Genomic DNA, 20877 nt, shown 5'->3' with positions numbered 1-20877 from the left:
CCTCCGTGACGCAACACATTTTACATCAATGCCCATTTATTTGTGGCTGGCATAGCAGCTAATATTTTCTTCTTCTTCTTCTTCTTTTTGTCGCCAAAGCCTCAAAACTTTAAGCTAAGAAAATCACTGCCCTAAATATGAAACTTAATGGTACTTTTCCCAAAAAGGGAAAAAAGTAAAAAACAACTTTGTAATGTCTATATGATTGTTACAAAAACATATGGCATGAATAATAGACATATCTCAATGAAGATTTAGCACAAAAAAGAAATGATATAGAGCACAAAATGACAGAGCACAATAAAGCCAAAATAAGGATAATTAAGAGTCAGTGATATAATCAAAAGTCATGCGCATTGTTGTTCCATGTCAACACTGATCATATCCCAAGTTTAAAAGAAAAACACTAAGGGAGAGCAAAAGATACTCAGGCTTGTATGTTTACTCTTTTACAGGGAAATATATTGTATTCCTAAAATGTTTACTTGCTCACTACTGGAGCGTTTCACCTCACAAAAACAGCCTCTTAACAGCAGGATGGTCTGTCTGTGGACAGTTTTGACTACTGCAAAGGACTTTGTTTGAAGATGATAATTTTATAATGTGGTAAATATAACAGGAAGGGAAGGTTCCCAGCACATACAGCAAAAGCACACACAAATATATACTCTATTGATCCTCGACCTATGTACTGTCTGAAAGCAGACATATGGTGAAACATCAGATAAAATGTGGGGGGAAAAATATATATAAATATACATATATAAAAGAAACAGAGGAAGAAGTAGCACAGCATTCGGCTGTCAGATGGATTCTTGGCTTGCACAAACAGAGACAGATCATTGATATAACACTCTACGGGGAAACTCGCCAGCTTCTTGTTTAGCCAGACCTAAAAAGGTAAACAACAATATATTTCAGCCACAAGAGCTCAAGACTGTTTCTACAAACCCTAGATGCTGCAGCTGTGTGTCCATATTGGCAAGAAGTGGTTTGATAAGGAAACTCAGAACAAAAGAGTGGACACATATAGTACAGTAACACGCATAATGCAAGAATGTTCCCAACTATCAGGTAATAAAAATGTATTCCTCTCTTACAACCAAATGGCTTAAAAAAAGATGTGCAAACATACAAACTAAGCAGGACAACTGGCTGTTACTATTTTTTTTTAGCCTGTGTGTGTGAGAGGTGAGACTTCTGTGATGTGGGTGCGGATTTGATTCCTTTATCAGTGTTAATCGGCGTCCTTCTCTCCGGTCTTGTTTCTTTTCATTTAGTGCATATATCGACAACCTTGCCTTGAAGATGTTCACTTCAAACCACACATGCCACTTAACGTAACACTAGGAAACTTAACAAAACACATAGTGCAGCACTCTGTCCTTTTAGTTCCTGAGACACACTCTACTCTTTTGGTTTGTTTTTTTAAAGCTCAGTTGAAGTGAGTGTGCTTTGATACAACATAGTGCACACTTGGTGTTCTGCTGTACACTCTGCACACACTGATCTATACCATACACATAAAAAACAAGCATGCACATACACTCACTCACACAAATTCACATATCTTTCATAAACACACAAACACACACACAAATTCACTTTCATTTTTCTCAAGTGCACACACAAACACACATGCAGACACACTAAAACGCAGAAGGTCACTACATTTATAATTGTAATCAGTGGGCTGCAGAGCACAGCACTGACACCCTAACAGGGCCTTTGGGCCTCATCTTTTGACCTTGTGATCTTCAGGACAAAAAAAAAAAAAAAAAGAGAGAACACTCCTCTGTAAAGGAGATGATGCAGACCATAGTGTCACCGATGGGGATTGAGTGTTGAACCACTATTATGTTCAAACTCACGGTTTTAGAAGCATGAATAAAATAAAATGATAATTATTTTTTGCACCACTATCTTAAAAGCATGATATTTTGAAGTGCCTCCTTGCACTTTGTGTATATATTGTAGGTAACAGATTGGTTTTTTTTTGGTCCTTTATTTTCTTTTGAGGGGGGCGTTGAAATGATATGTAGGAATATAGTTTCATTACTGTGACATTTTTAATGTAATCCTCTAGAAAAAAGATATCATCTATGTCCTGAGTAAAATTAGATTAGACAAATTGTATAGAGAAGAAATTGTGTAATAAATTGCTTGTTTTTTTTATTCTCTAATAGCTGTTAACTAGTTGTTTTACTTACCTGTCACACACCAATATATAAATATCTTTTTTTTTGTATCTAATGTAAGCGTTTTGAATGTTTGTTCCATGAAGATATAAGCAGTGTGCATTCATTTTCATTTTCATTGTACATAAATAAATATATAATTGTTCTGTTCAGTGGCAATGCAGAATTTTCCGGAAATTACAGTGATCCTGAAGCGAACACAATGGTTTGCATGACAAAGAGAAAAAGAAAAGAGAGTGAGAATGAGCGAAAGAGAGAAGACAGACAGAAAGAAAGAGAGCAAGGGGAAGTTTCTGCTTTGACAAAGGGAGGGGGCCAACACGAGTTCTTTTGGTGGGAATTACTGTGAAAAAGGCTGCTGGAAAGAGAAACGAGTAAAGGTCCAATTTGCCCTGGATGTAGAATAGAGTGAGAAAATCAAACACGACTTAGTAGCCAATTTGAGCGAAAGAACAAACATCAGATGTATCCAGATGCCTGTTACAGTATAGAGCAACATTCCTCAGGTGACTCATCTGAACCACTTTGTCTTTTCAGTGGAGAAAACTGACTTTTTAGTCTCAGGCATCTTTGTTTACCTGGTGCATGTGCATTTAAAGCTACAAGACATATATATCTAGTTCTTTTAGAGTCTGTGATAGCCTGTCTACATGACACATCCTCATACATTTTGCCTAATGAGACTCTGTCGTACCATCAACATCCTGGAGATTGATAGGAATCCCACCCGCTCAAAAAACTGCCTTTACTCCGCTTGCCTTTTATTTGCATTCTACACAGAAAATATATGCACGCACAAACACCTGGAACCTGCTGAGCTAAACGGTATGGATTACACAGATATTGATTGACACATGGTATTTCAATGAAGAGCCAGTATATCTTTGAGCTTGTCCTTTTCTACTGAAATGTGTCTTTTTTGGAGAAACTCCTAGCTGATAACCTGTCTCACTCCTGCCTATACAATGTGCTTTCCTGACTTTACTTTTCTAGGCCTTCCCTCTTTGAAAAGTTGTTGTAATTCTGATGTAAAAGGCAGAGTGTATGTGTGGGGGAGATACACTATCAAGAAATATAAAAAGACAAAAAAAATACATGAATTATTTCCTCGGTCTATGGTATACATAAAAAAAAATCTGTTTCTACATATCAAGTGTTGTACCTTTGGTGTACATATACAAATATAACTAATAAATGTTGATTCATAACTAAATTTTGGCTGCTTTTTGATTTTTTACATACACATGCACAAATACATTTTTCTTGTGACTGTCTATATGTAATTTTTAGAGAATTCTACAGTAAAATAAAAGAGAAAGAAACTTTACAAAATACACAATGATGGTATTTACAATCCTTTTTGAATAATCATAATGGTTCAATAATTTGAAAGGGACAATATTGATTATTAACAATTTAGCGTCTCTAGGCCCCCAGGCATCCTGAGTCAACCTCCCTATCCACAGAGCCACTCCGGGAATAATCAGCAATTTCAAGATGAAGCATGTGCTAAAGAAAAGCTAGAAATGTTTCTCATACTCATTTTGATCACATGAAATGCATAAATGTAATATTATACTGAGATCCTTAAAATATCACACACCACCTGGAAGAAATCAAGTTTGACAGAGAGGAAATAGATTCATGTTCATTACAGAGGTGGCGCTGCAGATGCAGTCTGACAATGTACCACCACTATTGATTGTTTTTGCCATTCAATCATTCCCCTTTGTCTCAGCACATACTGGGTAATCAGTGAATGAGTGAACACCACATTCCAGAACATCTCTTTCTATACACATTTATTTCATTCATGACTTTACAAATCTTTTCAGCAACATCTTTTGTTAATTTTTCATAAAACCTGCCTAATCTAGTACATTTGCTACTTCCCCCTCAAAGTGAATCATGTAAGAGCAAAAGCAGGAAAAAACAACGGAACAGGTCAGGAACAAAAAAACAAAACAAAACAAAATCTCTTTACAATTGCTGTATATAAATCAGCTTAAAACAGAAAGAAATTAGCTGTCACACTGGGAATAATATTGATATGACACAATGCGTGATACATTTCACCAATGACAAGGTCATTTTGTTTACATGTGTGCTTGATGGGCACATTGAAGCCTGGGAAAGCAAACAAGCTTCAGTCCCCCATTATCATAAGTGATATTTAGTTCTATATAAATTAAGCTGCTGTCTCACAAATCTCATGTTAAAAAAAGACCAATCTGCTCTTTTTTCTTCTTCTCATTATTTAATCTCTTATTTAATATACACACTGTGTATATATAGTATGACATCATTATTATATATCATCCTGCTCTATCCTCAGGATAATATCAGGGACTTCGTATCATCATATTCCCAACTACATGTAAATGTATAGAATGTAAACTGATGTCAGTGGTGCATGAACCAACAGTTTTGGATGCTATACATTAAGCTGATTCATACAATATTCACTCCACTTTGACGACTGCAAAATCCATTTGCAATTGTTTACCTCAGTGGTTCTGTTGCTAATTAAATAACTCTCAAAAGTGACACATTCCTGTATTTAAAAGGGATATAAAGCCCTTTCCTGCCAGAAAAGAAACAATAGAACAAATAGCACTGGCAGCTATTGCTAAGGCATTTCCAAAACATATACTTTATATACAGAGCTCAAGAAAAAGGGACTCAAAGCTGCATAAATTAAGGAAATTACATCCCCAGCTTTCTTGAAAATGGAAAACGAAAAACTCCAGTCCACAGGCAATGTCTGAAATATACACAAGGTTACAACAATAAGCAAACAAATAATTATAAAATGAAACACATGGAAAACACCGGAAGCTGTTTGTTTAAAATTCTTTTTTTTTCTTCTATGTTGTATCTCAAAGAAAATAGACCAGTTTTCATTGTCCTATTTAGGCTGATTGGGCCCTACATTTTTAGGATTCACCAATTCTATTAAAAAGTGAAAAATCTGTATTCAATATGTTCTTCGCAAATTACAACCTCAACGCCCACCCGCCCACCCGCCCGGCCCCCCACCCCCTCCCTTTTAAACCCATGCCTCTCCAGCCCCATCATCAACAAAGCCTAATAGCTCACAAACACAAAGAACTGACACAAAAAACCTCATTCACATGTACACTCATACACGCACCCTGCTATGCATGTACGCATGATACCCTACCATGCATGACCCCCCCCCCCCCCCCCCCCCATTCAGTCCTAACTAACCTGGCATACCAGACAAACACAATGCTGCACATGTTGGTTTGAAAGACCCTGGTCCCACTGAGAGGCAACAGCTTCACACACCAGGAAAACATTATCTGTCCAAGTATCACACACATAGACCGTTCCTCAGCCTCCATTCATTCCTGACCACCAAAGCAGTTTATAACCCCAGTGTTAAGAGCCAGCACCCCAGCCTTCCTACGTCTCCTCACTGTATCCCGCCTGCCTTCACCTTCACCCATACTCTGCCCTCCCCTCTCACGGCAGCTGTTCTTTATCTGGTGACTCCTCTAGCGTGATGACGGTGAACTCCTCTGTGTTGCCGTTCTCCTGGATCTTCTCCTTGGTCATGAGGGTCACCATCTCCTGCTCTCTCTCCTGGGCGTGGGAGCTGGATGCTGATGCTGCCGCCCCGTTCCCCTCACCTCCATCTATGGATGTGATCATCAGGGTCTGCCGTTGGCCGCACAAGCTGCAAAAAAGCACATTCAGGCACAGTTTATTTATTATTGATTTTTTTTTTCTCCATCCCCTAGTGTGCAGCAAAATATGTGAAAATTGGAACTGTAACTATTGCCCACTGTGTGCAGTATGAAGGTGGGTGTTCATGTCCAAAAGCATGTTACATGACAACTTTATTAGTGCAAAAGAGTAACAAAAGGAAGTAGCAATAGAGGAAATACCTTTTCCTTTTGGCAACAGCTGCACATACAAGAAGAACTGCAGCAACGGCCACAATCACTCCAACGATTACCAGCCAGTCTGAAGGGAGAAATGACAAAATAAAAGTCATGAGCTGACAGTATAAAGCTTAGTCAGTAAAAAAGTAAAGAAAAATCACTGTTGATCAACCATGGGGCTGAAGGGGGAGTGTGTGCTTTTCTTATTCCACTGTAATCACTTTCAATGATTACAGGAGGTATGTGACCGCTTACTTGATGAATCGCCTTGTTGATCAGAGTCAGATCCCGCAGGACCAAGAACCCGTCCTTTGCCATTAGCTGGTTGTGGAGCTGCATGTCAATAAGACAAAAGGTACATATTTACTCTCAAATACATATCATTCACTGACACATTGGAATATAAGAAGGTTTAAGACCTATAGGTTAAATAATTCAATATATTCCTGACTGTGTCTTTATGATAATACTAATAATTTGATTTACGGACATTCTTTTAAACATGGGATGTGTTTGGGTAATACACCTTGTTATTCTTCCTGTACCACAAAAAAAAAAAAAAAATCATTGAGTCCTGTTTTGTAACAAATCCACTCCACAGCTCAAACTAACACAAGAGGGCGTCCTATGTTCTTCAAGTTACTTCAGTCCTGCCAAACCTGTTGAATCAGGATGTGACACACTAAAACCAATTCAACTTTTTTTTTTCTGTTTTCCACTATATCATTAGTATATTTATATACAAGCAGATACGATACTTTCAATATAATGTTCTCTGGAAGTTATGGAGATGAACCAGCACTTATTCTCTTTGACAGGCTCCACAATAAAATTAATATAATTTTGCACCACTTTTGTGTGTTATTGTATAGCTATTATACAGGATTACATTACACTGGCAGATGTTGTTATTCATGTAAAATCCTGCATGGAATTCAGTAAGCCAGTTATTATGTTAAGGGTTGATTTTTTGTTTTTTTTGTTTTTGTTATGGCATGAATTTTTCTTACGCTCTGCTGGGGAATCTGCTCCCTCCTGCGGCTCAATTTCAGTGGGAGGTTGTGTTTCCGCCGGCTCTCCAACAGGGGCCGTTGGAGAGGCTTTGTCTTTGTCCTCCTCAGAGGAAGGTGGCATCATCCCAGATCCAGTGGGCTGGTCAAACTCTGTGACAGTGGACACCACACTGGTTTTCTCACCCCCTCCGAGTGGGATTTCGTCATTGGCAAGTGTAGTAGCCTTTGGATTCTCTGCACTCATTTCTGTGGGCTTATTGGTTAGGGTGAATTCTTTTTCCAAAGAACCATCTTCAGCAGGTGTTACTGAGTTGTCTCCATCGTCATTACCAGATGCATCCGAGGGTGGTGTTTTTGGAGTGGGCTCTGGCTTTGCCTCGCCCTCTGCCACTGTTGGATCCTGAGGCGATGGTTCTGGCTCAGCTGATTGGAGAATAGAGGCACACGTGGTTACAAACACTCATCATTTGACCAGCCTTGTCAGAAAAAGATGAAACCTCTTAGTGTTGCTCTTAGTAGTGTTACAAAGCCTGACCCTTAGACTCATTTTCACTTACACAAATTTAGTCAAAATTTATATTGCTATGACAAACAACATAAATGCCATACATACTGTATTTACATACGAACCACAGCGTGACATTAGCTGTAGCTGGTAGATGAACACAAAATGAGTCAGATCCTGTTTGTTAGTCTTGGTGTTTATCTGTGCTCTGGGTTTTGAACACAAATTATTATGCTTAGCATTCCATGGTATCATCAACAGTGATATTTGTTTTACTACACGGTGTGATTTCTGTTTTCAGTTTGGTGTGACATCCCAATGTTATCCTGTGCCATGTGAGATGCAATTTCAGTCTGTAGCATTTTTTTTTCATACTAATAACCTGCAATGAGCTGATTTAATATGATCCCACCAAGAAATGAACAGTCTTGGCTTTACAGGGGGAAACCCTGTGGTTTGGAAACTGATCCTTCATTAGCACTTCAGGCGGTCGTAAAAGTAACCGCAGCTGTTTTCTAGTTGAAGTGGATAATTTGGGTTAACTGCATATCCCACCTTGCATCGCCAGGAGCTGAAAGGATGTTGGTGTCGACTTCAGTTATGAGATCATTTAGCAACAAGACTGAGGTGATGTCAAGGAGGTTTCGTTCTGTTGTTACTCATATCAGTGTTTGTGCATCCTGTAGCTTGGATTTCATTTTTCTCCCATGTCAGTTCCATGACCTACATAATCAACTGTGTTTAATAACCTGGAAATTCAGCATGTCTTTTAAAATGCTGACCAACTGTAAATTCAGAGAAACAAAGTGTGCTGCTGTTAATTAATCTGTGTAAAGCTTTGGTTGCCAAATATGCACAAAATAAGCCAAGGGTGAATGGGCATATTGTACTGACCTGGTGCATCTGACACAAATTCTTCCTCACAGTTCTTCTCAAGCCCAGCTAGAATGTGCATGGGGGAACAGGAAAAAGATGTTACCAAAAGTGAATAACAGGTCTTTGACATATTTGAATATCAGCAGAAAGGATTGTACACATGTGTAACAGACTATTTCTTGTAGTAATCACCTTTTTCATCGTAGCAGAGGGCATCATTTTCATCACTTGATCGAAGATAAATGAACCCAACAGAGGCATTGGCACAGTTAACGTGTTCCGTGTGTCTGAGGATGGCAACGCTCCCATTGTTCATCCAGCCGTGCCTGAACAGGAACAACAATGTTATTATTAAAATATGTATTTTGGCACAATTTGGATACATGTTGTCAATGTAGAATGTAATCTGTCACCAAGCAGACATGTCTAAACCCATTGCATCATACCAAGAACTGAAGTACTGCACAATGTTCAGAAAAGGCAAACACAGTTGAGGAACAGATGGTAACTTCCTTTATAGGATTTTTTTTTCTTAATTCCTACCACATGACACCCGTAATGTATCCTTCATGTAAAACAGAAAGACTTTCTTCCTCTTTTCTGGTCTCCACAAAGTGTGATCATGATAACCCAGGAAACTTAAAGTTGCACAACAGAGTAGTGAGTAAAATGGCACTGTGGCCTCATAACTATAACTATATTTTTGTAGTTATAAGACAAAGGCTGGTGGTTTCACCTGCAGGTTTCCATGCCCTTTTCATAGGCTTCCATCGCTTGTTCTGGACTTGCCAACGTGCTCCCGAGCTGCTCACACACCTTTTCAGCCATGGAAAAGTTCAGGGAGTGACGTTCTTCTCCCTCGACCAGATATACCCCCGCATAGCTGCAGCCCCGAGAACTCACTGCAGAGAGAGAGAGAAATAGAAAAATTACAACTGGTTAAGTGTTGTTCAAGGATCACTCTTTTTTTTCACTATAACAGATTAAATAATAAGTCCAAATACTTCAGTGATAGGGAGCTCTCTGAATATTTAGATGCAATGGAAAATTGTTTTGATTCATTAGAGAACAATATAACTTAATATAAAACTACAACAACCAAGCTCTTGAAATAAATAAATAAAATACATGTAAAATCAAAATGTCATGGCACCCTGACCCCAACAGCCCACAACCACATTCATAACAGGCTGAGAAAGAGCTTAGCTTTAAGAGCCATGTTTCATTTGGCTGCACACCACAGAATGGAGAATTCAGACGCTTTGGGAACACGGTGGGAAATGAGTTTTGATTTAAGTAATACACAGTGGAATCAATATGAAACAGCTGAGGATTCATTCAATAGTTGTAAAAGAGGAGCTTTTTAAGCTTGTTCTGAAAAAAATTGAGATCGACAGTGTTCTGTGTTTTCTTAAACCTTCTTTTTTCCTGTTAGGGGAAGAAAAAAAAGCAGTTTCTTACTCAACTCAATTATCATATCTTTCAGTCAGGAGATTCAGTCGCTGATTTCTCTGCAACATTGTGATGGTGCACGACACGTGAACGCTTATCACAGCCATATAATGTACAATCAGTAAAAATCTAAGTTTATGCATGCGTTGTGTGTTGTGTGTCGATATTCAAGTGTGAGTCATGAGATGTTTGTTCTAATGAGCTTTCTGGGAGAGAAGAATCATGGGACAGGCAGCATACCCATCCAGTGTTTGGCCCTCAGGCCTTTCTAAGATATTCATTTCAGTATTTCATGTATTTTGTGAAAACATATTGTGTATATGTCTGTACGCTGTTCTCTACATTCTCTGACACCCTCTTCAGAAAGACAGAGGTTTAATCCAAATATTATGCGGGGAAAGAATTTCACTGACAGTGGTGTTTTATGGCAGTAAACATCCACAGTGCACAGTTTACTTGGCCAACAAGTAAGAAGCCAACGGAGCTTACTGAACGAACTGACACACCTATGTAGAATTAAAACACACAACGCATAGCACTCCTCAGATGCTAGATTAGCTCTTTCTAGGCTATGCCATATTAAAATGAGTCAGTTGTCACTATTGTCTCTACATCAGGACCCTATACTTTATGATTGTTTGCCAATAATCAAAACCATTTTTTAAACAAAAGATCACATCAAATCTATAGATTATTAAAAGCAAAACAAAACAGCATGTACAGATATGCAGCTCACGTCATTGATTTAGCCACAAGTTAACACCCCACCCATAAACATAGGCACTGGTTTCAATAAGCAAGAATTTGGTTTCAGCTGGGGTTTTCCTGTGAGCATTTGCATTAGCAATGAAGAGCAAAGACACCACCTGGAAGGAAACACACAACTGCCACAAATGATTTTCTGCAAGTGACTTCAACATGGTTCCCCTTTCCACAGAAGCTTCAGTGTAAGAAACTTTCGATGGAAGTACATTAAAAGCATTATGTGCAACATTATCAACATCTGCAATCTGAGTATTTTGAGTATTTGATCAGAAAGCTGATCGTTTTATGTTGAAAATAGACACGTAGACTCAGAAAATATATAAGTGCAGTGAATTGTACAGTTTTTATATTCTGAAATGAAATGAAATAAAAAAGAATCCTTTATCACCACAAACACCATTGACAACCACATTAAATTTGCATATGCAGAGGAAATAACAAAACCTACATCTGCACTATCTGTTTTCTGTTTGTTTGAATACGCTACCATGGTGATACTGTAGATAGAGGTGTTTAACACTAGAACCGCCAACTGCCGTTCATTGGACGACTTTGATTTTCATTTGTGCATAACTTTATTTAAAAAATACATTGAAGTCCACCAGTCTGTGACTTTTCCTAAAATGATGTTGGGCAGCACCCCGTTTTGTTAAATACAATCAATATTACTCACACAAAAAAATATCGATCATGTTTTCTCATTTTTACCTATAACCGCCACGTTCGTTCATTGGACGACCAGGGAATTCACCGATTTGCGCCGGCATTATTGGGCTTATGCGCTCTCTCTCTCTCCCTCCCTCTCTCTCTCTCTCTCGCTCTCTCTCTCTCTCTCTCTGTGTGTGTGTGTGTGTGTGTGTGTGTGTGTGTGTGTGTGTGTGTGTGTGTGTGTGTGTGTGTGTGTGTGTGTGTGTGTGTGTGTGTGTGTGTGTGCGTGCGTGTGTGTGTACGTGTGTCTCTGTGTGTACACGTGCGCAGGCTGCGCAGATGCACACTCACGGTGCAGAAATTATTTTCCAGACTGGACAGACTGGTTGTAGAAGAGGTGTAGCCTACATTCAGGGGGGAAATATCAATATGATATCAAAAGAAAACGAAATTCGTTTTATAAAGCCAATATTTAGGAGCAAACTAGTGTAAAAACAGAGTCGCTGTGCTCTTCATGTAAAGCGCCGACGTTAGCGCACGCGGGGGGGGGGGGGGGGGGGGGGGGCGCAATCCTGCGTCGGTATGATGGGCAGCAGCTCCACCTGACATATCAAACAAAGATCACTAAGGACTATGGATGTTGCTGTAAAAGAGAAGGAAAAAAAAGTTGTTTATACGGTGGAAACCCGGCTTTACAGGCGGGGGCGGGGTTCCTACGGTATCCCCCCCCCCCCCCCCCCCCCCCCCCCCCCCGACCCCCCCTGCCTCGCGGAGGCTGCGGGGTGCAGCCTACTTCATGGCCCAGAGTAGAGCTGTTAAAAGACTACGACAAATGTAACACCTATACAGCACTAATTAACGCTTTATTACAGTTCGTCCAATGAACGACTCATGGCGGTTATAGGTATATAGTGTGCAACGGCGGTGCTAGTGTTAAAGTGTGAAAGTCACTCAACAGCGCAACTTCAGACTTGTAGAGGAAGATCACGCAAGACACACAGCGTCTCTCTCTGACAGCTGAGCTTCCTGCAGTCAGGTCGTCAAAGTTGCACATAAAATTGATAAACAGACATCTAACCCTCAGCCACACCTAATGCTGCAAAGAACAAAGATAAACACAGATCCTTCAGATAAAAGATTCCACACTGACTGTGAGAATATTTGTGTAAATATTTATTAGTGTTCAACTTATTCATCATTTACAAATTGACAAATCGTTCAGTTAGACCTCTCAGGCTGCATATTGAAGTTGACTTCATTGCATCATACAAACTCTTCAATGTTGTGACAAAAAACAAACAAAAAAACAACAACACTGATGCACAGTGAAAGGTTTCATACATGCATCATCAGGTGCTGCAAGGACAACCCCACCTCTGAAGTCTCTGTAATATTTTGGCTATGATTACCTCCTTATTAAGGAAGATTATCTCTATAAGACTAGATATGATAAAAGGGGGGGATTTAGATTTCCACTGGATGCCATGAGCAAACAGAGCACAAGTAGCAGCAGGAAGATGAACTCTCTGCTGTTAGTGGCAGCTGGGCAACAAGAGACAGTGCCAGCACTTGTTCTGCGAGGCAGTTTCAGTTCTTTGTTATCTCTCTCTCTCCTTCTCTCTCTCTTTCTCTGTCACACACACTTGCACACATATACCTGAAAGAACCCCAGACACATGCTGCCACATGGCACAGTGTCCCTGAAAGTAAAGGGGTGAAAAAACAAGACGACTGTCCTGGCCTTGCAAACCTGCCCAGAGAGATCAAACAGCTTACCATCAGTAAGCTGAAAAGGCGGCTGACATGAATCTGAGGCATCATCATTAGTATGCAGAGGGAACAGCCAAGGGTGTCTTTATACAGTCCAGAGGCCTGCTATGCCAAGGCACTGACTCTCCCAAAGGCTCCATTGTCACCTAATAGAGTTGAAACCAAGGAAACTGCAAAGTCTGAGCGTAAAGAACCTGAGAGAAAGAGGGCTCTAACACTGCGTCTTGCCAAAACCTCCAGCCGCTCGGACTCTTACTTCACTTTCCCCTCTCTCTTTTTGTCTTGTTTTCTCTCATTACTCTTTGTTTGTTTTTTCCATGCCAGCAATAAAGTACAAATTACCCCCTGCACGCAGGTGCTCTCAGACACTACAGGACAGAGCGAGAGGAGTACAGCAAGAGAGCAAACATGTATATGCTCGGTATCCTGATGTCATAACGACTTACACAATCTTGTCTTTCTTCGAGACACCTTGCCGAAAATATTCTCACGTTTTCTGTAAATATCATGAGTGCGTGATCTGATGCTCGAACAGATCATCTACTGTATATTCTCTCACTACTACAGCAAAATGCCTTTGGCCATGGTTCCTCAGCTGGTTTGGAGCGAGACTGTGTTAACGTCGCTCTCACAATGTGTAGCAGTGTCCTCCATCGTCACACATGTGAAACAGTGAAGTTGTTCCACCAGCTGGCACCTCCCCTGGTCACAACTTTGGTCCACTGAGTCAGTAGGGACAGATGAAATGAGATCTGATGCACATGTATTTGCACACACACACACACACACACACACACACACACACACACACACACACACACACACACACACACACACACACACACACACACACACACACACACACACACACACACACACACACACACACACACACACACACACACACTACCAACATTACCTGAAGGTCACAAGGACTCCTCTGACTATCTGATTTCTTTCTAACGTGCTGTTTCCTTTCACAACTTCTGTTTTCCCAACACCTCCACCCATTACACACACTGCTGAAAAACAACTCAAAGAGAACAGGAAGGTGCGTTTGTTTTAGCCTTTCAGCAATTCAATCGATAACCGTTGATAAGAATCTATTAAAAAAAACCCTCAACTTCCTAAATTGTGTCAGATGGCACGCTATAATTAGTGTGAATGCTTTCAGCATTCACACTATTGTTCTTCCTCTCCGCCATTTTCTTTATACTTATTATTAGTGTGAATGCTGAAAGCACACACTTGCTGTTAAGTGCTTTTTAATTCATTTTAATTCACCAAAAAATAGTCACAGGTCACAAAAAATCCTCTTCTTGCTTGGTGTGGCTAATTTCTGCACTTTCCTTACTTTTTTTTAAGCATCATTGAAAAATCTCACATTCTTGAAAGTCTCAACCTCTTCCCCATAACTCCACTGTAGTGTAGGGGGTAGGGTGGCCGCTTACCAACCCCAAGGTCACTGGTTCGAATCCAAGGGAAGAACTCTTGTTATGTTATGTTGAATTCTGCTCTCCTCCCCCGCCTTCAATTGGTTACAGGTGTTTGTTATCTCCTTGATTACTCGTACCAGTTTGCAGCACATCATCACATTACAATGAATGACAACAGTCTTGAAAGCAGTGTGCTCTCTGTAGCCGAGTGGCAGAGTAAAGACTTAATGATCAGAAGGTCATGGGTTTGATTCCTGCCTCAGTCATTTTACATCATTGCTTGACTTTTGATTCCAATTATTCAGCTGTCATTGAACAGTCTTTGATTCCTCATAGTATAAAGCTCTTTGTAACTCAGGTTCTCTGTGGCCATATGGTTAGTGTGTTAGGTTACCACTCATGAAGTTGTGGGTTCAATTCCTTCCATGGACATGTTTCTTGTATGCCATGCCGCATGTCTTTGTCAATTTATTCTGCTAATTCAGCATGGTTCAGCATTGGGTTTCAGCATTCACACGCATGTTCCGTTAGGAAATGCTGTTTCTAGTGTTTCTTGCAATACGTCAACTGGCTGATTTTGCAAAACACAATTTACAAAGCAAAGAAGTAGTTTACTGTTGTAGACCTATCTCCCATGTTGTTGCTCTTCATATATAAGTTTTAATGTTCTGTATGACAATTTTAAACACTGCGAAAATGTTTGAGGTATTCTCTTCTGTTATTGAGAAGAAGGATGTTACCCTTGCTTAGCAAAAAAATACTGAAAACAGATATAATCAACTTTAGCTCTCTCCAAATGAAAAATAAAATATTCACAGGCACAATTAAATAAAATTAGACGTAAATATGGCGTTTTGGACCTTGCCAAGCAACTGTTTTCCTCTGCTTGCAGTTTCTATGCTAATAGCTAAGCTAATCAGCTGGGGCTCTATAGCAACCAGGGATGGGATCGTATTGTTGTTTCGCATTTATTGCGCTCATTATCACCTAACCCATGATAAAAACTTAACCTTTCTCTGGTGTTTGGGTCACCAGTGACCCGTTTTCAGGTTTTAAATGCATACAAGTACCACATACATTTGTTTATAGCATCAAGGCTTTTTGACTTTGTCAGGAACCACAATTTAAACAAAATAAAACTTTTTTTTTTCACAAAATTCTAAAATACTCTGGTTAAAATTATTACATTTGTGGTGTTAAGGTCAATTTTGACCCGGTTATAACGATAAGAACAATAATGAGAGTTCAAACTGAAACCATAAGTTCAAAACCAACCTTTTCATGGATAAGGAAGTCTAACAATGTAACCAAGAGATGAGAAACAAATGGGATGATAAATAATTGTTTTAGTGTGTTTTACAGCTGATTTAAAACACGGGTCAAAACTGACCCGAACACCATAGATGGCAGTAGAAAGCTAACACAAGATAAAGGTTAAACAATGCATCATTATTTGGTTTGCACGTGTATGTTTTATAATGTTTTGTTGTCAAGGCTGTTGCTAGCCTATGAGACAGAGTCAATGTCAGAAGCAATGACGCTTGCCTGTGTCATAGTAAGCGTCATTGGTTATGAGTCGATGCCGGTACCACATGCTAATGGTTAGCTGTCACTGCTGTTGGAAGATTCTTCTTTTGCAAGATACCCAGCAAATAAAATGCAGCGATAGTGGCTTGCATGGTATTAAAAGGTGTCCCCTGTAGGTGTGCTAACCTATGTTGTACATAGCCTACATGTAAGTGCATGGGGATGAAGGTTAAAGCAGAAGTAAGTGATATATTTGTGTTAATATAAGTCTTAAATAGTTATATCTTCCGACAGCAATCACTTACATAGAGTGTTTGGACTGAAACACGGGTCTCTCAGTCCCTCTGCTCTGCTCTGAGCCGAAGAGAAAACATTTATCGTATCCTACAGTTTTTATCCAATGAGGAGAGAGAACGGCATGCAGGGCTGTGTGTGCAGCCAAGGAACGCCGTGAATGTGGTGACGTAGCGACGAGGACTGTTATGGTGCGTTCAAGGAAACTCGTATTTTTCCGACCGTGAAGTGGTACCAGTTCGATCTGGTACGAGTTCACCGGTCGGAAGTTACGAGTGGCCGTTATAGTGACTTTCACCGGTAAAACAGGTCGGAAAAACACGAGTGGGTTGCCTGAAACGCTACAAAGTCGTAAGTTGTGACTTGAAGCTGTAATTTACGATTTCAAAAGCCTGCCTGGAACGCAGCATTAGCGAAAACGACCGGACCACTCACTTCTGCTTTAAGTAGACTTTACAGTTTGGAAGAGTTTAACATAGGTAACCTCACTCTAGCTTCACAGTTGACTTACCAAGTAGGCTACATTATGGTGATTGGAGAGAGTTAGAAATGCCTCATGCTATACATTACAGAGCTCTTTCTGAGGATTTTCCACAGGAACACAAAGTCTTTAGTGTGTAGCCTATGAGGAAGGAAAACAGACAGGAGGAAGTACGTGTAGACCACGGACCTTACAAAATATTGTTAGAAAGTAATAGGTTTAACAGCACACAAAGACAAAGACAGGCTTGCCCTGGAACCTGAGGACCCCTTAACCATTTAAGACAAGTTAGTTCAATCAGTGTCAAAGGCACTGGGTAAAGTAGAGAAAATAAGAAGACGAGGTTATATGATGAAGCATACTGTAAATGCAGGGATATTCAGCTTCTGGTGGTTGGTTTGTAAAGAAGGTAAGCTACAGTGATCGAGGAAGCAAACACGTGTCTGAGAGTCTCAGGTGGCAGGAGATGGTACTCAGAGGCTGTAACAGGCACAAGCCTTCTTTGTTAGGGCCCTGTACCAGTCCACAGGGCCCCTGACCACCCCTCACCTTGAAACATGACACGGGCACATGCAGGAGGGGTCGTTAATGCCAAGAAGGTAAATACAGCCACATTTGCAGGAAATCCAGTGGTAAGATTGGAAGTGCAGGCATTTAAGTTTACAAGTCAATGTGTGTGTGTGTGTGTGTGTGTGTGTGTGTGTGTGCATTAGAGAGAGAGAGAGAGAGAGAGAGAGAGAGAGAGAGAGAGAGAGAGAGAGAGAGAGAGAGAGAGAGAGAGAGAGAGAGAGACTGATCCATTACAGAGAAACAGCAGGACTCATAAATATGGTCTTTATGTATCTCCCCTCTGTCCATATGGAAACTCAAAAATACCACTAAGCTTAAACATCAAATTAAGTTTGACTGATGTTTGGATGTGCTCAAAGCTCTGCATATCTTCCTGACATTCACATTCACATCATCAGACCATCAGTGTTTCATTATCTAACTTTGTGTTAGTGACAGGAAATTGACAAATAATGACATTTGGAAGGTCTTTCAGATTGGTGATAAGTCTCTCATTGCTGACTGAATTATTGAAAGGAAGTAATACATTTGAATTATTCTACATTGGAGTTTTATTACATTCCTCCCAGAGGTCATACAATTACATATAAATTTAAATGGATGAAATTTAGCTAATTAACTACCAGGGATATATATATATATATATATAATAATCTGAATCCCTTCAGGACAATTTCAGTGGCAACTAGAGATACCAGATACCAAATGTGTTCATTTCTTTTTCAGACATTTCATTGACCCATTCATGCCTTAAACTGCTGCTGGTAGGCATCCAGAAACCATTGTAAAAGCCCTCCATAAATCTCATCTTGGTTTACATGGATGTCTGGCCTGGCCACAAGTCCATGAGTCCGGCTCTTAATGATGTGCTTAAGGTGAAACGCAGCCACAGGTTTAAGGTTCAAAGACGACGTCTAGACCAAGACGAGCAGTAACCACTGCGGGACACTTCTCACCAGACACCAATTACCCTTGACACTCGCAGAGGTACAGGCATCTGTGGATATCCACCCCCCACCCTCCTCTACCCACATACAGTGCATATATAAGATATTTAGTTGGACTCTTATTTGCCTTTAAATACCGGTCAGATTTACAGCCTGATGCTGATTGTTCCTCGGTGCAGTGCGAGCAGGAGCCTTTGTGAACATCCCCACCACCACCTCTTGAGGGAATGAGCCAGACAAATCCCTAGACCTGTTTGATTCAGAGGCAACTTCACCTCCAGAGATATATATCGCTCCGAGCAACAAATCCAATCAAAACCGTACAGACAGCACATGTGAGACAGAGACAAAGAGAAAAGAGGGAGACATTGAAGGGGGGTAAAGCGATTGCTGAACATCCTTTGTGTGAGAGAATAAAGCATTAAGCGTGGCAGCACAGACTCCAGCTGTAGCAGTAAAAGCAATAAAAGCCTCCGTTTCTGCTTTTACACTCAAAACAACAAGTGATTCTGAAAGATACACTGAAAAAAAAAATCCAGTTAAATAAGCTTCACTTCCCAGAGTGCGAATGCATGTGAGACAGAGAGTGAGCAAGAGCGCTTGTCTCCTTTGTGTCTGTCAGGAGTCTCAGTCTGCCAGACGTAAGCCTGTCTGTGCTGGTGTAGCACGCGCTCTCTTACCGGCATCCACTCCTCCATTCTACAAGCAGCAGCAGAAGCAGCAGCAGAGTACAGCCTCTTTTCCCCCCCCCAATGTCTTGTTTTTACATGAACACTCAAATTCTCAACTAGGCTCAAGATGGAGATAAAAAAAACAACAACAAAAAAAGCAACAACAACCCCAGACAATGCTGTCTTGTTCTCAAATCTGGTGACAAAGGAGGATAGCCAGACAGTCAGCCAGGCACAATTTAGGCTTAGAATAAGGTATAAAAAATAAAATAAAATCCACAAACAAAGAGCCATCCGCTGGGCGAAGGCAGAGTCCTCTCACCTTTAAGCTCTGACCTGGAGGAGGCCAGTAATCCAAAGGTGACCCCCAAGAGAAGCGTCCACATCCTGGGCAAAGCGTCTGGCAGTGGCTGGGTGAGTATCTGGTGGTAAAGGTGTGTAACAGTTCTCCTGTGGTCCTGTCTTCCCTCTGCCAGGAGTGACGGGTGGTGTGGGTGTGTGTGTGCGCGTGAGTATTTGCGTGCAAGTGTGTGTGTGTGTGTGTGTGTGTGTGTGTGTGTGTGAAAGGGAGAGAGTGAATGAGTGAGAGAGCAAAAAAAAATTAGAGAGAGAGAGGGAGACAGAGTAAGAGAGAGAGAGAAAGAAAAACTGGTACTGTGGAGGGAGTTGCGGTGAGTGTCTGGTGGCTGCTCGAGCTGACTCAGACTTTGCTCCAACTTTTCTATTCTGCCTGAGAGACACAGAGGCTAGTGGCACACATGTAGGAGGGGTAGAGTGGTTCATGTGAGCACACACCCTTCTGCCTCTCCCACACTTTGCCCCACCTCTCCTCCCGCCCCACCTCACACAACCCCCCCACCCCCTCCCACTCACCACCTCTCTGTCCTCTCCTTTCTGCCTGCACTAAGAAGGCAAGAGAAGAAGGTATGATAAGAAGAAGGTGATCTCTCTCTCTCTCTCTCTCTCTCTCTCTCTCTGTCTGCCTGTCCCCCCCTCCTTCCTTTACCTCTTTTCAAGTTGCTGACAGCTACAGTTTCCGAGAACCCATCTGGTCTTTTGTTCAGTCCTCACTCCGTTTTCAATTCACCCGATTTCACTTTGTCCCACTCCCCGTGTGTGCGATGATGTGCCACCAATTGAAAGAGGTCACATCCATTTCATAGAGATCCACCTTCATGTTTTCACACAACCACAGAACAGAAAGGTCGACCACATTTCTCTCTGCTTTTACCTGTCTCAGCCAACATACATGAAGTCATTCATAGAAATATGTCTAAGATGCAAAAGCAGAAAAAAAGGAGGAAGACCATGTCTGGTCGAAACGTTGCAATTATCCAATAAATGGGAGCCTTAATCCAGTGTGCAGATATTCCCCCTTTTTTCCTTTTATAAATGCAAAAGCAAACACCAGTAGGAGTTAACCACTTATTTATAGAACAACTATCAAGAAAATCTCTTCTAGTTACACTTCTACTGAGGAAATCCCAAGACTACCGGTATCTGCAATATCTTAAAATCAAGAGCGTTTCCATTTCCCATTATAATAAACATGGCAACATTTTTTAGCTCAGGCTTCATGCAACATCTCACTTCACGACATAAGAGTTGGAGTCATCTCAGGTTTCTAGAATGACCTTAGTGACAACATCTCCTGTGCTTTTTCCGTGTGATTGTGCAATACCTCAAATAAACAACTGTGATAAGAGAGCATGACTATTCGTCTGTAATTCTGTGACTTCCTTACCAACGAACCATAAAGAATGTCGAATGGCTCAGCATGGCCAGTAACTTTGTAGTCATGGGAACAGGACTC

At 40.7% G+C, this 20877-nt stretch overlaps 1 protein-coding gene across 1 annotated transcript; it reads right to left on the bottom strand.

Moving 5' to 3' along the window:
- Positions 1 to 5265: 5265 nt before the first annotated feature.
- Positions 5266 to 19769, bottom strand: LOC310986745 (uncharacterized protein). Its single transcript, XM_083972805.1, has 8 exons — positions 19387 to 19769; positions 9240 to 9405; positions 8696 to 8829; positions 8522 to 8569; positions 7120 to 7545; positions 6365 to 6442; positions 6113 to 6191; positions 5266 to 5901 (listed from the first exon to the last, which is right to left on the bottom strand). The coding sequence occupies exons 1-8, from the start codon at positions 19448 to 19450 to the stop codon at positions 5688 to 5690; spliced, it is 1209 nt and encodes a 402-aa protein (XP_083828931.1). The 5' UTR covers positions 19451 to 19769; the 3' UTR covers positions 5266 to 5687.
- Positions 19770 to 20877: the final 1108 nt, after the last annotated feature.

The sequence above is a fragment of the Trachurus trachurus genome, assembly GCF_905171665.1.
Source record: "Trachurus trachurus genome assembly, chromosome: 6".
NCBI lineage: Eukaryota > Metazoa > Chordata > Actinopteri > Carangiformes > Carangidae > Trachurus > Trachurus trachurus.
This window is presented reverse-complemented; position numbering and strand designations above follow the sequence as displayed.